Source organism: Hippichthys cyanospilos, chromosome 18 (genome assembly GCF_059441005.1).
Source record: "Hippichthys cyanospilos isolate Australia breed blue-spotted pipefish chromosome 18, RoL_Hcya_1.0, whole genome shotgun sequence".
Lineage (NCBI taxonomy): Eukaryota > Metazoa > Chordata > Actinopteri > Syngnathiformes > Syngnathidae > Hippichthys > Hippichthys cyanospilos.
Window position 1 is genome coordinate 13,235,236 of NC_142386.1, and position 16,280 is coordinate 13,251,515.

At 39.3% G+C, this 16,280-nt stretch overlaps 2 protein-coding genes across 6 annotated transcripts in view; one reads left to right on the plus strand and one right to left on the minus strand.

Annotated features, from left to right (window-relative positions):
- On the plus strand, window positions 1-15,040 carry rfc3 (replication factor C (activator 1) 3). Of its 4 annotated transcripts, XM_088440874.1 has the most exons (10): window positions 783-1,034; window positions 4,097-4,156; window positions 6,630-6,767; window positions 6,870-6,937; window positions 7,059-7,156; window positions 7,231-7,412; window positions 9,953-10,089; window positions 10,562-10,660; window positions 11,994-12,063; window positions 14,432-15,040. In XM_088440874.1, the coding sequence occupies exons 3-10, from the start codon at window positions 6,699-6,701 to the stop codon at window positions 14,621-14,623; spliced, it is 915 nt and encodes a 304-aa protein (XP_088297000.1). In that variant the 5' UTR covers window positions 783-1,034; window positions 4,097-4,156; window positions 6,630-6,698; the 3' UTR covers window positions 14,624-15,040. The 4 variants fall into 4 exon arrangements, with proteins under 4 accessions (XP_088297001.1, XP_088297000.1, XP_088296999.1 ...); XM_088440875.1 differs by lacking the exons at window positions 783-1,034; window positions 4,097-4,156 and adding an exon at window positions 1-55; XM_088440873.1 differs by lacking the exon at window positions 4,097-4,156.
- The window catches only part of kl (klotho), a 19,300-nt gene continuing 17,747 nt past the window's right edge, over window positions 14,728-16,280 (minus strand). The window contains exons 13-14 of one of the 2 annotated variants that reach the window (XM_088440871.1): window positions 15,844-15,906; window positions 14,728-15,782 (exon numbers count right to left, since the gene is read on the minus strand). In XM_088440871.1, coding sequence (XP_088296997.1) covers window positions 15,448-15,782; window positions 15,844-15,906 — 398 coding nt within the window. In that variant the 3' untranslated portion in view covers window positions 14,728-15,447. The remainder of the gene's footprint in view (window positions 15,783-15,843; window positions 15,907-16,280) is intronic. The other variant, XM_088440869.1, reaches the window with a different exon arrangement.

The window sequence follows — 16,280 nt, forward strand, 5'->3', positions numbered from 1 at the left end:
TTTTACGTTTGCTGTGCGTAATTCGGCTCGTTAAGGTGACGGAGTGAATGACAACGTAAGCTCATATTTATAGTTTATTATCATTTATGTTGATAACGCACGCTACTGCCTATGTTCAGTAAGCGATGAGTGTTTATCTTGTTTATGTGTTCGTTTGTGTAGAGGTTGCACTTTATAGTTAGTAGTTGTTGTTAGTTGTTGCTAACCCGCTAATGTCGGCTAAAAATACAGTAAATTCATAGATTAAGTGTTTATATGTTAGTTGACTGACTTTAAGATTGTTGTTGATTTATTATTCAACAGATACTACATGATACACCATACACGAGCCAAAATAAATGTGAAGTTCAACGTGATCACTTGCGTACTCTTTCACCGGAGTCTTGGTACAGATAACCAGTCCTGAGAACAAATTCTCAACAAACTAAGTAATATTAGTTATTTAATGAATATACAATAATGTTAATAAGGATAATGTAATGTTAAATAATAGGAGAAAGGAAATAAAATAGGCATAAAATACAAAAAAAAAGGATTGTTTATGGTTACTGCGGCTATATTGGCGCGTACATAGAAATCTAGGAACTGAGACCCTACTTCGCGGGTTTCAGACTTCGCAGGGGGTTGACACCCCCCATTAACAGCGAAGTAGGGGGGATCACTGTATATTGTATGTTTTAATATGGTTTGCAAACATACCACAATCATTCTTAACATTTTACAATGTTGTTAAAATGTGCAGAATAAGTGTTAAATTTCAACATTTCTGTCAACAAAGAGTTGCATCAAGGCCTATGACACACGTTTTCTTCAGCTTGGTGTGGTGCTAAGCAGCGTGGGTTTGATGCCCCATGGATCCTAAAGGGAAAAAGAGGAGCAAGTAGAACAGAAGATTCAACACTTCTTAAACCGAATCCTTTGCTTTCATTTCCAATGTGAAATGATTGCCTACATGTTTTCTTTGTAATGAGTTGTCAAAAAACAAAAACATCTTACAAGGAACAAAGTCTGAAAACAGAAGTCACATTAAACGGGTAAGCACACAACTCTGTTATAGGCATATATTTAGTAGGACATTGGCTGTTTTTTGAGGCGATTTCTGATTTTTGTTAATACATATAGTACCAGTAATTGGAATGACAATAATATAGTAATATAAATAAAAAGAAGTATTTAACAATAATCAATAAATATTAGATATAATATTATAAATAAGTCAGTTAATTAAATACCAGACAGAGGACCCCTAAAAACCAAAACCAAGTCAAATCTTGCAATTACCAGTGCCAGTAGGGGTATTCAGGCAGATAACTTTTCCCATTTTGATGATATATTCTTTGCAAGCCTTACACAACAGACAACCTGAATGCTTTGACCTGCTTCCTGGTAAACTGGTTAAAGAATTGTTTCTCATTTTAGAAGTGTCTTATCGTCAAAGTATGGCTCTCCCCTGGTACTACATTAGAAGATTTCAAGACCGCGGGACCAATATTGAAGTGACCTAATCTCGATCCTGAGGGTCTCTGTAACTCTCAGGAGAGTCCTTCTCAAATAGCAGGGGGTGCAATGCAATGCCAGGGGGGCGCGTCTGACCCCTGGGAACAGGCTTTGATTTTGTCATGTGAAGTGTAACTGTACATCACGGCACCAAGTGGCGCAGTGGCGCGCTCTCTGCACAAGAGTTTAAAAAATAAGTAAAATAACCGGCATAATGTTCTATACCTTTTTCTTCAAGTTAAAATGTTTAAGATATTGGTGCTGCTGTGTTTAATTTACATTACAGTTTAATTTACCGTACATTTATTACTCTCTTTTTTTTTTTCAGCATCAAACTTTTCAGTTGGTCAAAAATGTTTATCGTTTAAATCGGGATTGACATGTTTTGTTTATTTGTTTGTTTGTTTGAATTTCAGGCACTTTGATGCACCTTAAGTGATGTTTTTTTGTGTCAGACTAACCTTGTAACCTGTATATGTCGTTGAAAGTATATTTATATTGATTTCGCTTTCTTTTGGTAATGTTCAAAGGGACACAATTTTACCTACAGTATACTTATACAATTTTATGGATACATTAACTTACTGTATTTATCCACTGCAGCAAGAGGGGTGGCTCAAAATGTTTTCTCTTTGCTTGGGGGGGGGGGGGGGGGGGGTTGTAAAAAATTATAGCTCTAGGCTAATATTATATCTCTCATTTCTTTTTTAAAATTCTTGACAATGTTGTTGCACAGCAGCTAAAAAATCACTTGGCTGCCAAAAGATGATTTGAACTTTTTTAGTCAGGTTTCAGTTCAGCTGAAATGGCCCTTTGCTAAAGAGACAAAAAAATTCTATTAGCTTTGCATTGCAACACCTAATCAATATTATTATTGCTCGACCTTTGTCTAGCTTTTGACACCGTTGACCATCACATATTAGTAGAAAGCCTTGAAATATGTGTTGATACTCCCGGTGCAGCACTTTCTTGGTTCACCTCTTACCTATTAGAAAGAATGCACCACATTTTCCATGGCAATGTGACCTCTGAATTTTGTAATGTTACTTGTGGTGTCCCGCAGCACTTTGCCCTTTATTTTTTAGCACCTACATATGTACATCCTGTGATATTATACGTGAATATAACATTAGTTTTCATTGCTATGTTGACAGGTACTCAATTTTATCAAACACATAGGAGCCTTGCTAAAAGTCAACAGCCCAAAGTAACAAAGTGTTATTCATTTGAAGGTGCTCCACCCAATGGTGGTGCACTGTGAGGCATTTGTTGGGGAAATGAACACTCTGCTTTGTTTGGGCCAATCAGGGACTCCCAGAGGCTGATAGTGTCACATAGCCCCCCTTTGTGGATACACATATATGAACACATGCATAGCCTGAATATAAACACACCCCTCATCTTGTCCCACCTCACTTCCCAAAGTAATCATGTTGGACACAACAGTACAGACATTTCCTGTGTGCTGCGCACATTCCTGCACAGATGGTGCATGCAGCTACTGGGGGGCTATTTTTACTGCACTTGGAGAAGGTGACGGGTGGAGGGGACATAGCTTTTACTTGCAACATACTCACACACGTCTTGTGAGTCAGTGTGAGATGATAACACTGAAATATTCAGGGGGTTCTCTGGAAGGTCACCTTTTCATCTCAAGTGAACCGAGACGCACGGTGCAATCTTTGATGTCAGCTCCCGCTGCCTATTGCATTGGACAACAGGACAATTTTTTTCACCCACTACTGTACTTTAAGAATATCTCTATATTGACAAATATTACAATACAGTAAAGTACAGTAGGCTCCCGTTTTACGAACCCTCTGTTTTACGTATTTTTCATCTTACAATGTGGACTGCGGTGTTTTTTTGTCCCCCTCTTATGCAAAAATCTTTTGTCTTATGAACCATCCAACATGCCGGGCAGTGTGTCCACACTATATTTTTCTCTTTGCTGCATCAACAAATACAACTTTTCTCGCATGTCACGGAAATGGCGATATGCTATTGGTCGATTAAGGCAGTCATAGAGATGCCGATATGCTATTGGCTGGCGTCACACCAATCACAGAAATGCCGATATGCTATTGGCCAAACGTCCTCATCTTGCTTGATGGCACGAGCTGGTCGGTGTGTTGTGAAGACTTTGCAAACTTTTATCTGTTAGACATGGCTTCTAAAATTGCAAGGGGCGGTAAAGGAAGACGTAAGAGGATGATGACAATAGAAACGAAGCAGGAGATAATAAAAAAATGCGGAGGCGCACGCATAGTTAACCTTGCTAGTGAGTATGGCCGTAACCGCTCGACAATCGGTACAATTCTCAAGAACAAGGAAGCTATTAAAGCAAGCAAGTCTTCCAAGGGCATGACTTTCCTTGCCAGGGGACAGACCTCGGTCAACAACAAAATGGAGAGGCTTCTTCTATTATGGATTAAAGAGAAGGAAATCGCCGGTGATATGTTCTCGTTTAAAAAAAGTTCTCGTTTAAAAATACATTTTCGTTTGAAAAAGTTCTTGTTTAAACAAAAAAAGTCATTGTTTAAAAAAAGTTCTCGTTTGAAAAAAGTTCTCGTATAAGAAAAAAAAAAAAAATCTGCAGGTTGGTCTCTGCTCCCCTCCGCCTCCATCCACCACCAGCTCAAGTCACGTCGCCCCAAAGGTAAATGTCATTTTTCCTTTGTATATTTATGTTATTTAATTTCACTGTACAGTAGATTATATTACTCATTTTTAATATGTGTATAAAGTCGTGATGTTTTTACCTAAGGTTTTTGCAGGCGATGCATTCACGAACATAGGTTTGGCTTGCCCGTCATACGGCCAATTCGAGTTACTAGCCTAGCCGCTGAACGGATTAAGGTCGTAACACGGGGGCCCACTGTATTAGGCCCATGTGGTTATTACAAATGCAAACTTACTGCTATGATCTCTATCGTAACTTATGCCATTAATAGGAATATTGATTTTTTTTTTTTTATATATAAATCAATTTCTTTCAAGTAGGGTAAATCAGGGGTGCTCAAACTTTTTAGAGTCAAGGTCCCCTTTTAGAATGTAAATTTTCCAAGGACCCCCATTGCTAATGTTTGCAGAAACAAAACAAAAAATATTTAAACCAAACATAAGTGCCCTTTCTTAATTTAACAACAAGTATATTTGGTACTTTACAGCTATACTGAAGTTTAGAAAATAAAAAGTGCAAATTGCATGCCTCCTTATAACAAATCAGGTGAATTTCCCCCAAACAGGTTGCTGCCAATTCTTTACTCAAAAACAGCATTATAAAATAAAGTTCTGCTTTAGCTTTGCTGACTTCATCGCCTTGTTAGCAAGCAATTGTAGACACAAAACACATGTTGATAAATTTTAAAATTATAAAAAAAAAAAATACATTAAACTGATTGAATTGGTTGCTTTATTATCGAGTCATGAATATTTTCACAGTTTAATATAAAATAAAATGAAAAATTATTTGATGGAACCCCTGCAGTCAGGCCATGGACCGCGGACTCCACTTAAAGGGACAGAGTGTAAGATTTAGACCGTTTTTCATTCACAAGGAATACATTAAATGGTTGTAAAATTCGAATACTTGTAAATGAATGTGTTCTTAATGACCAACAGTCTGTTTTAAATATAAGTATTGGTCTAGTTTTCATTAGATTATATTACAAGGAGGGTGGCACTTCTCCGGAGGCGGCCAAGTTTGTTATAGCTACAGACAATGGTAAATGTCAGGAAAAGAAACCTGAAAAACATGCAGGTCAGCGGCCCTCAGGACCAATTTTGGACACCCCTGCCTTTAAAGAACCACTGGGGTAAATTATTCAAGTGATGTTTAAAAGTACATATTTGCTGCCATGCAGTGGTATATTCAAGATTCTTTGCACAAAAAAGTGTCTGAGACGTCATTGTAGGAAACCTGCAACATAAAATAAAATTATATTACTTGCATTACATAAAGATTCCGTAAAGTTTCAATTGGAATTTACCTCTCGCGTGTACTATTTGTACCCCTCCGACTTTCCGTAGCCAAAACGGAAGTCGCAGCGTGAACAACACACCGAGATCAATTCCGCGGGAACAGTTTTAATCTTGCTGTCAAAGGAAGCGACCCCCAATCAAGTAACGAAAATGAGTTTATGGGTGGACAAATACCGACCGACTTCGCTCGGCAAACTTGACTACCACAAAGAGCAAGCGTCTAAACTCAAGAACCTGGTGAGAGTATCTAATACGATTGGCACAACTTCTGTCTTAGCTTAGCTGCTAAGCTGTTTCTACGCGTTTCGAAGTTGTTTGTGGATTTGTTATTGTATATCGTTGTCGCCGTCTAGCGCTTCCATTTTATTTTGTTTTTTTTAGTTTTGATCTGAAATCAACCCAACAAATTGTAGTCGCGATTGTGCTAGAAAAAAAGTTTACATTTCACTTTTAAATGTGTTTTGCCTAATCGTGCTAGGCAGTAGCTGTATATGGTGTGTGGAAAATCACGCGAACAGCATCGGTCCCTTTCTAAGCAAAACATTTAGTTTTTGCCCCTTGCTACAGGCCTCAGTAACTATCCCCAGCAAATATTGGACGATTGTAGTGTGTTGTGCTATGTTCATTTTGTGACTTCAAAAACTTAAGATGATTCAATTGATTTTTGTGCCCAACCCCATAGTTTTACAGAAAAAGCATATTAACACTCTAAAATGTTGATTTCCCAGAAAACTCAAATGATTAAACTCATTAGTTGTCCACCCATAGGTGAAATTTAAAGTGTGTTCTTCATATGGTTATGGAGTGAGTGCAAAATTGTTGTGTGTTATTTGGTATTGGGCTGATACCAGCCTTTTGGGTACTTGCGGAATCTGTCGCTACCAGCCGTTGAAGCTTACTGCCAAAAAGTTCTTCTCAGTGATGATTAATGCTATCCTGCAGCAGTTCGACAAATCGTCATCTGTGCTTAAAGAAAGGTCTTTATTCACTTTAAATGAAATTTTAGTTAAATTAGACGTTGGAGGTTTTGGTCCTTACTATCAGTGTATACCCAGAGTGCATACTTGTAAGAGTATACTTTATGCATTGGGCTCGTATCAAGGATCACTAGTTATTCAATAAAAACTGTGTATATGTTTGTTTTTTAGGTTCAATGTGGCGACTTCCCCCATCTGCTGGTGTATGGTCCATCAGGGGCGGGTAAGAGGACTCGAATCATGTGCCTGCTGAGGGAGCTTTACGGCCCTGGCGTGGAAAAGCTTCGCATCGAACACCAGACCATCGTGGTGAGGAAATTTGGCAATCCTTATATTAAATCCATAACTGATTAATTGTGTCTGTGGCAGAAGAAAAGATCCAAGCTCACTTTAGCCTGTTGTCGTTTGTAGGCTCCTTCCAAGAAGAAGATTGAGATCAGCACCATAGCCAGCAACTACCACTTAGAGGTCAACCCCAGGTGATCTATTACTTACAAAATTGTATACGCCCCCTCACATTTTTGTAAAATTTGATCATATATTTTTTGAGAAAATATTGCTACAAAAGTTAAGAATGTTCCCAAGTTCCTCGTTGTTCAGTGATGCAGGCAATCAAGACCGTGTGGTCGTTCAGGAACTGATCAAAACCATGGCTCAGTCTCAGCAAATCCAGTCCAGCACACAGCGAGAGTTCAAAGGTGAGGCTGGCACACGTTACCGGACTACGGAATGGAGTTTTGATATCTTATTACGCTGGCTGTTTATTGGCCAGTTGTGCTGCTCACCGAGGTGGACCGCCTGACCAAGGATGCCCAGCACGCCTTGCGGCGCACCATGGAAAAGTACATGGCCACCTGCCGCCTGGTGCTCTGCTCCACCTCCACCTCTAAAGTCATCGGGCCCATACGCAGCCGATGCCTGGCCCTCCGCGTTCCCCTGCCCAGCACGGAGGAGGTAACGACATCATCACAGTCAGTGTCGTTCGTGTGCTCTTTGAAAAGGTGAAGGATGTTGATGCCAATGGAGAAAAAATATGTGAGGAAGTGATGCCAGTTCAATTCAAATCTTACAAGGTTAAAATATCATTTAGTCAGCACTTTGATTCTGACTTGATTTTCAGGTTCTGGCAATCGAATTGTCACTTTAAAGCTTTATTCTCAGAATTCCTACTTTAATCTCAGAATTGAAGTAGTTAAAATCAGAATTGTTAGAATAAGCACATGGTCTGCAAATAAAATCACAATTCTAGTAATGAAATTGTAACTTTAAAATTGGCATTCATATTTTTTGGGAAGAATTCTGAGAATAAAGTCAGAATTCCCAGATAAAAGTGAGAATCCTGCCAACCTTTTTGTTTTCCCATTCTCGTGCCATAAGCCTTTGCTGTACAAATGTAATCAAATAGCGAATAGACCGGGTTGGCTTTTTATCAATTGTGAACAGCCCTGTCAAAAGGGTTGTCTTGTGTCCATGAAATTCTGACTTTAGATATTCATATATTTTAATTCAAAACTTATTTCCCTTTCAAATGATATATAAAACATGGAGGTACCTCAAAAATTGCAACTATTTGAATGTGGCCGGGTTGAAATCGCTGTTTTTGAGAAAAATATTTTTATTTTGGCACATACATCTCCCAGTTTCATAGTAACCAGTACCTTAGGAAAAGATATTGACCTCAAACTTTCCGGAACTGTTGATAGACCGCTGGAAAGTAAAAGCTATGGAAGTTTGACTTGAGATGGCTGAGCGGGGCTTTGTTGGCGCTCCGAATCTTGTCATAAGCGCTGGTTCATAGCTCCGAGCCTCAATGACACAGTTTAAAGAGGACATCTAGTGGTCATTAGATGAAGCACAACAAAGTCATATTTAAAAGACAAATGACTTTATATCTCGCAGCGTTCATATTTAAATTTACAACAGATTACAGGCGTTAATTTGGGAATTGGCATGTTTAGTAGTCGACACAATTATAATATAACTTGCAACAATATCAATACAGTGATCCCTCCTACTTCGCGGCCTCAGATATCGCGGTCTCAGGACTTCGCAGGTTTTTCCAGGAAAAATTACAAATATTTCAAAATAAAAAATCATTTTAAAAATGCGCAAAAATCGAAAAAAATGGAAAAAAAGCACAAATGTACATTATACAGTACTGTATTCATCAAATAACTAAGTAATATTAGTTAATAGCTATGTTAAGAATTCTTCAAGCATTAGAGTTCGTGACTTTTTTTTATCTTATTTTGAAATGCAGGTTTTTAAATTTGTCTGGTCGCGTTGCATTTCCAATTCCTGTTTTACATTGTCTGTGCGTCATTTGGCTCGTTAAGGTGATGTGAATGACAACGTAAGCTCATATTTATAATTTATTATCATTTATGTTGATAACGCACGCTACTGCCTATGTTCAGTAAGCGATGGGTGTTTATTCTTTTCATGTGTTCGTTTGTGTAGAGGTTGCACTTTATAGTTAGTAGTTGTTGTTAGTTGCTAACCCGCTAATGTCGGCTAAAAAACAGTAAATTCATAGATTAAGTGTTTATATGTTAGTTGACTGACTTAAACATTGTTGTTGATTTATTATTCAACAGATACTACATGATACACCATACACGAGCCAAAATAAATGTGAAGTTCAACGTGAGGACTTGTGTGTACTCTTTCACCGGAGTCTTGGTGCAGATAACCAGTCCTGAGAACAAATTCTCAACAAACTAAGTAATATTAGTTATTCAATAAATATACAATAATGTTAATAAGGATAATGTAATGTTAAATAATACGAGAAAGGAAATAAAATAGGCAAAAAATACCAAAAAAAAAAAAAGGGTTGTTTAAGGTTACTGCGGCTATATTGGGGCGTACATAGAAATCTAGGAACTGATAGCCTACTTCGCGGGTTTCAGACTTCGCGGGGGGTTGATACCCCCCATTAACCGCGAAGTAGGGGGATCACTGTAATTGCTGAAAACATGTTTTGTAATTTCTGTATATAAACCAAAGAACCGTATATCATTCGAGCTCGGTAAGTGACTCGAATTTTAACAAACCAATCCGTTGTTCGAAGCACTTACTCACTAAAATGCATCCGACGTCATATGTCACATGACTAAACCACACCTCGGCGCGTGCGTTTGAGCTTCGTGTGCCAGCAGCTCATCACTAAGTATGACCCCCCCTTAACACCTCAAATTGGGCAAAAATAGTGATTTGGCCTCAACCTCAAAACAACTTTGAAATTACCATGAAACTTATATGTATCCAGTTTCCTTGTTTTGTTATTGCTCCTTTGTGCGTGTGTGTGTGTAACCTTTTGGCTTCTCTGAAATGAAAATGTAGACCTTAAAGAAAGTATATTGGGGCAAATCTCAAAATCAATATTTGTGTCCACGCAAAATCAACAATATTTGTCATTCACACAAAACTTTATCCAGTGACGTACGGATCCTTTTGCCAGAGCGGGTCACAATTGTGTTTCTTTCTCGCAGGTGTGTCACATACTCACGTCGGTGTGCAAGAAAGAAGGTCTCCTCCTGCCCCCGGAACTGGCCAAGCGGATCAGCGACAAGTCAGGACGCAACCTCCGCAAAGCGCTGCTCATGTGCGAGGCCTGTAGGGTGCAGCAGTGAGTAGCAAGTCTTATTCTTGCTGTGTCTCTTCCTTTTCAATGACCTTAAAATGGTAAATATACACTGATTCACTGATTTGCACAATTGTACTACATGTCCATGCACTCTAAATTGCTTGTAGGTGTGTTTTCGCGTTTGTCTGTGTGCTGTCTTTCTTTGGCGTGATTGACTGGCAACCATTACAGGATGTACCCTGAATGCTGCCCACATGCATTCTGGCATAGTCTCCAGTATACCCGCGTGCCCTGTGAAAATAAGCGGCAAAGATAATGAATGGTTGGATAATAAGTAATAGCGTCTATTTTTGAAACAGTTGAAATTGATCAAACGGTGACATATGACGCTGTTTCTGGCAGGGCTACCACAATTTGCCTCATGGTGACAGGGTCACCGCCCAAAAAAGTATAACGCTAAAGGTTTGCTGACACCTTTGTCGCTCAGTGACGTGACAATGGCCTCATCCTCCAGGTACCCCTTCTCACCGGACCAAGAAGTCACAGAAGCTGATTGGGAGGTGTTCATTCGAGAAACGGCCAACGCCATTGTGAGCCAGCAGACCCCACAGAGGTAGGAGGGGCCACATCGTTGCAGATATTTATTTTTTTCACCTACAAAACATCCTGCCCATTAGAAGTAGCTGGCTAGCTCTAGATGCACTTATATATAATATACATGTATACAATTAAATAACAACATTATATATATATATATATATATATATATATATATATATATATATATATATATATATATATATATATATATATATATATATATATATATATAAGGTTTATTTGCATTTGAGCAACGTGACGAGCTTGTTATGGCCATATTCCCTAGTGAGTGTAGCCTTGCCTAGGCTAGCTTAGCCTTCTTCGTATTTCTTGATTATCTCCAGCTTTGTTTTTATACTAATCATCTTCTTACTTCTTTCTTTAACATCACTAACCAATTCAAGTTTGAATTAAGCAATAAATGCACAATAAATACCATGTTTTAAACACTCTCAACATGCGATCAAGTCTTAGGCAGCTGTCTTTGTGACCCTGTGCGCCGGCCAATAGCAGACTAGCATGGTAGTGATGTAAGCAGTGACACATGTAGTTTGAGAAGGTTTTTTTTTTTTATGTCATAAGGTGAAAAAAATGGCGTAGAGGGGACAAAAACCGTTGCAATCCACGTAAGGCAGGGGCGTCGTAACCCGGGGGTCCACTGTAAATTCCTTTTCATACCCATATGCATCCCAGTATAACATTTTTCCGTGAATTGCATGAAAAAAAAATTTCCATTTGTTTAGAAATTACATTATTTGTTTAGGATACATAATATGGTGAACTAAAAACAAAGAAATCAATAAATATCCAGTTGTCACATCAAATACGGAATGTGCTAATTGCAGAGCCGGTATTAAAGTAAGTGAATTAAAAAAAAAAAAGACTCAGAGTTTGTAATACAGTCTCTAATAATGTCTCAGATGGCAACCTTCACCCATTGTGAATCTCTTGGGGACGATCAAAGGATTTTACGTGCGCTTAGCAGTAGCACGACGAAGCTAGATGCTAATGTTAACATGAACGATAGCGTAGCGTTCCATTTTCTGTCACTGAAGCGATCAGCAAGCTATTTCGCACAGTAGTAGCAACTGGTCACCTTTGCTTATAAATTGTAGTCCTCATCTTGACATTGCTTGTAAAATTCTGAAATTTTATCTTGATTATGGACAGATGACGAATGGATTCGGTCCTATTCATTTTAATTTTTTATATATACTTCACAAAAGGATTTTGTGGGCCAGATTAAAGCTCCTTGCAGCCCGGTTCCAGCCCACGGGCCCTGCATTTGACACCACTGTTGTTCGTCATTTAGTCAGTCTCAAGTTTTAATTGTCTTTTTGGACCAGGTTGTTGGAGGTGCGAGGACGTTTGTACGAGCTGCTCACTCACTGCATCCCCGCTGACGTCATCATGACGGTAGGTGCTGTACGCATGCAACAAAAAGTAGGTGAACATTTTTATTCATGAACCCTGATCTCTAGCCCACGGTGAGCGACGGGGGCAAACACACTGCAAGGAGAAACATAAACTTGGGAAGATTCTGATGCATACACTACATGAAAAGCGTAAATTCTCATCTACGAGAATCCAAATGTTAAAAGGCATGTGGTCACAAAAAAGCACCAAAAATATTATGCTGGTACCAAACAGGTATCAGTAGTTTATACCTTTCAGTCGGTATGTGTTGTGTGCTTTTTCTACCACTTGGTGGCAGTAATGCCTAAGGTATAGAGTTGTTTTTTTCGTTTTGTTTTTAACAGCAATTGGGGTGAATTTTAGAAAATATAAGATAACTAAATAAATGACAACGAGAGACAGTATAAATTTGAACGGATGGTGGCCTTTGTTTTGTGTTGTAAACATTTTCTTACAACATATCAGAATGAAGCCTGTAGTCGATACATTACGATTACTTTTTTTTCTTGTGGTTTCATATGGCGTTATATTTGTGCCACAATTACGCACGCGCGGAAAAAAAAATTGAGCGGAGAAAATCAAACTGAGCGAGCGAAAACAGATTTTGAGAGCAAGAAAAAAACTATTGAGCGCGTAATGATAAGAGTTTGAGCGCGCGCCGATGGAGTTTGAACACAGAAAAAGAAATTGCTCGCTCAAAATTCCTCTTTGCTCGCTCGCAATAGCATTCTCCCGCTCAACATCTCGCTCTCGCTCGCGATACTCCTCCCTCCCTCGCTCAACATCGCGTTTGCTCAACATCGAGCTCTCGCTCGCTCGAGTCGTCCTCTGCGCTCGCTCAGTTCTGTTCACGCGTTACGTTTGTGCCACAAAACCAGCCAATCAGAGCTTGTAAAAGCACATTGATTGACAGCTTTGTATCCAATGAGATTGCTTGTTGTGTTCACCCGGAACGAGCAAACGAGAGTGCGTCACATCGACGTAGGCGGGAGGGGTGGGCTTATATTATTAAAGTACAAAAACTAACAAGGTATTTCTGTCAAATGATATAATACAGTAATAATAATAATATTAAAAGTAATTCTCCAGCCCAAGTCCGTGTTGACGCACACTCGTTTGCCCTTTTCGGGTGAACACAGGGCAAACGAGAGTGCGTCAACGGATAGCGTACAAGCAATCTCATTGGATACTAAGCTGTGTCAATCAAAGTGCTTTTACAAGCTCTGATTGGCTGGTTTTGTGGCACAAACGTAACGCGTGAACAGAACTGAGCGAGCGCAGAGGACGAGTCGAGAGCTCAATGTTGAGCAAACGCAATGTTGAGCGAGGGAGGGAGGAGTATCGCGAGCGAGAGCGAGATGTTGAGCGAGAGAGGGCTATCCCGAGCGAGCGAAGAGGAATTTTGAGCGAGCAATTTCTTTTTCTGTGTTGAAACTCCATCGGCGCGCGCTCAAACTCTTATCATTACGCGCTCAATAGTTTTTTTCTTGCTCTCAAAATCTGTTTTCGCTCGCTCAGTTTGATTTTCTCCGCTCGATTTTTTTTTCCGCGCGTGCGTAATTGTGGCACAAATATAACGCCATAGTTTCAGCCCTTTTGTCATATAACTGGGCCAATGGTTCGCAACCTTTTTTCAGTGATGTATCCCTGTGAAATATGTTTTCAGCCAAGTACCCCTAAATCAGTTCAAATAATTTTTGCCTTAAAAAAAGGACTGAAAACATGCCATTGGAGTCTAATTTATTAAACTGTATAATGTCAGCAAAAATCAGCATTAAGTCTCAAAAATAAAGAACTATTAAATATTTGTCTGCGGAAAAATATAAAGCAACCTCTTTTGGGATTACAGTAGAGATTTGTTCATAAAAATAAATCATTAACTTGGCAGGTAACCTGACAAGTTGGGTTCAACCATTGTAGTATGTGGGAGAAGCTTTTTTTTGATTTTTTTTTTAATTTTGAATAACCGGAATTGGATAGCATAAAATGTGTTTATGAACCTATATTTTCCCAAAACATTGAATTAATTCTATAATCATTTTAAAGGCATTTTAGTATGCTTGTTTGCTTTATTTAAAATGTTGAGTACTCCCAGTTCCTTCAAGTAACCCCTGGGGTGCCCGTACCCTCATTTGAGAACCGCTGAACTAGGCGTACATTGGTATAGCATCAATTTGAGGAAATTAGTGATGTGCACATGTTCACCCCACTTGCAAACGTCATAGATTTACATCTGGCTCCTGTGTGGCGTTTCAGTTAAATAATTAGCCTTTTTGCAATAATCTTGCCTGTTTTCTGTGTTTGTTCCAGGGCTTTTGGCCCGTCGGTTACCATGCTATGCTAACTAATTCTATCTGGTCTTTCATAGCGTTTGGTAAAGGAGCTTCTAAACAACTGCGACGGGCACCTGAAGCCAGAGGTGGCGCACATGGCGGCATACTATGAGCACCGGCTGCAGCTTGGCAGCAAAGCCATCTACCACCTGGAGGCCTTCATCGCCAAGTTCATGGCTGTCTACAAAAAGTTCATGGAGGACGGCCTGGACGCCATGATGTTCTGATGGACACTTTTTTTTTTTTTTTTATCTCTCGCTCTTTCCCACACACACACAAAAATAGATATACACGCTCACATTATTAAAAGTACTTGTTGATACACAGTAGACATTGTTTAAACATTTACTTGACACAACTACAATACATATGACAACAAACACAAATGCTTATTAGCTACCGTATGCAAATATGTACGTATGTGTATTCTAAGCAACCAGTTTCTGCTTATATCATTAGGGGGTGTACGTCCAAGTTGTGTTTTTGTGGGAACGTAACTGGAGGAGGAGAACCTTGATAAATAACACCACTGTATATAAATGAATAGGGATACCTAAACAGTACTTTGTAATTATTCAAGTAGCAATGGCATTGGTATTACTGTACAACAGAGTTCTTTCTAGAATAAAAATGTTTTCTGAAAAAAAAAATGTTCATGAGATGTGGTTTATGCTTGTAAAATTTTCTTGTAATAGTTTTTGTTCTGGAATAACATTTTTGAATGAAAAATGTGACATTTTTTAGAAAGTAACAAGATTTTCTTGATGGGGGTTGGCAATTCTTTTCTAAAATACAGACATTGGAGTGTGGGGGGGTGGGCGAAAACATGCATTCATTTTTGCAAGACATTTTTTGCTTCTTTTTTTTCAAGCCAGTAATCAGTTTATAAGGGGGCTATAAAGTCTAGAGCCTGTTGGAAACAGGCTTAATGAAGCACACAAATGGATAGTGCACGAAAACACAAGATTACTACAATAAACGTTTGTGACAGTAATAAGTTACAATAAAAACTCAAGCGCTTCTAAAAGCTTCTGTAAGCAATTATATTAGGCTAGTAGGAATCTTGGCGCCACCTGGCGGCGTAGTAGACAACGATGCCCAATGTGATTAACGCAGCCGAGGCCACCAGCGTCAGGAAGCCCGCTACGGGCCACTTGACCAGAACCCGGCAGCCGGGGCAGGGTTGGGCGGCACGGGGGCACCGCTGGGCGGGCGCCCCCGGCACGGGGAAGCCGTTGTGGCGGATGATGTTGCGGTAGTTAGCCAGCGACGCCTTGACCACCGCCTCCTCGTGCACATGGCCGTACAAGCCGAAGCCCGGGTCGCGCTGGTCGTTCAGGGCGTACGCGAAGTAGCCCTTCAAATTCACGCCGTCCAGTGTGAACGCTGCGGCAAAATGGTTACGCATCAATTGTCAAATAATTAATATTACTAATTAGCTAATTACCATAGGTTTCAATTGTCCGCCATACAATCCCGGAATGGATTAATTTCGTATGGCGGGGGTCCACTGTAAAACAAAGTTTTGCTGAGGTTAAATTTACCTAAAAACGACATCATTTAGGGAATTAAAAAGCTTCTATCTTGGATTTCCTGGCTAAGAGCCAATCAGTAAAGAATGCACATTTATTCTGCACTAAGGAGTCTTGTTTTGGTTTACGTTGTAATTAATTGCCATGTAATTTGAAAAGAAAATTGTACTGTTCCTATGATGACAGAATTCCTGTTAAAATTTCCTGTACCCCTCAAGAGTCTTCACGTATTTCTGTATGAGAACCACTGCTCAATATTTTACGCATCATTTAGCCTTGAAAACACTGTTTTGCCCACAATTCTAATTTTGCCGCAAAAACATTAGCAAAAGTAGATTTTACAATTAAAACA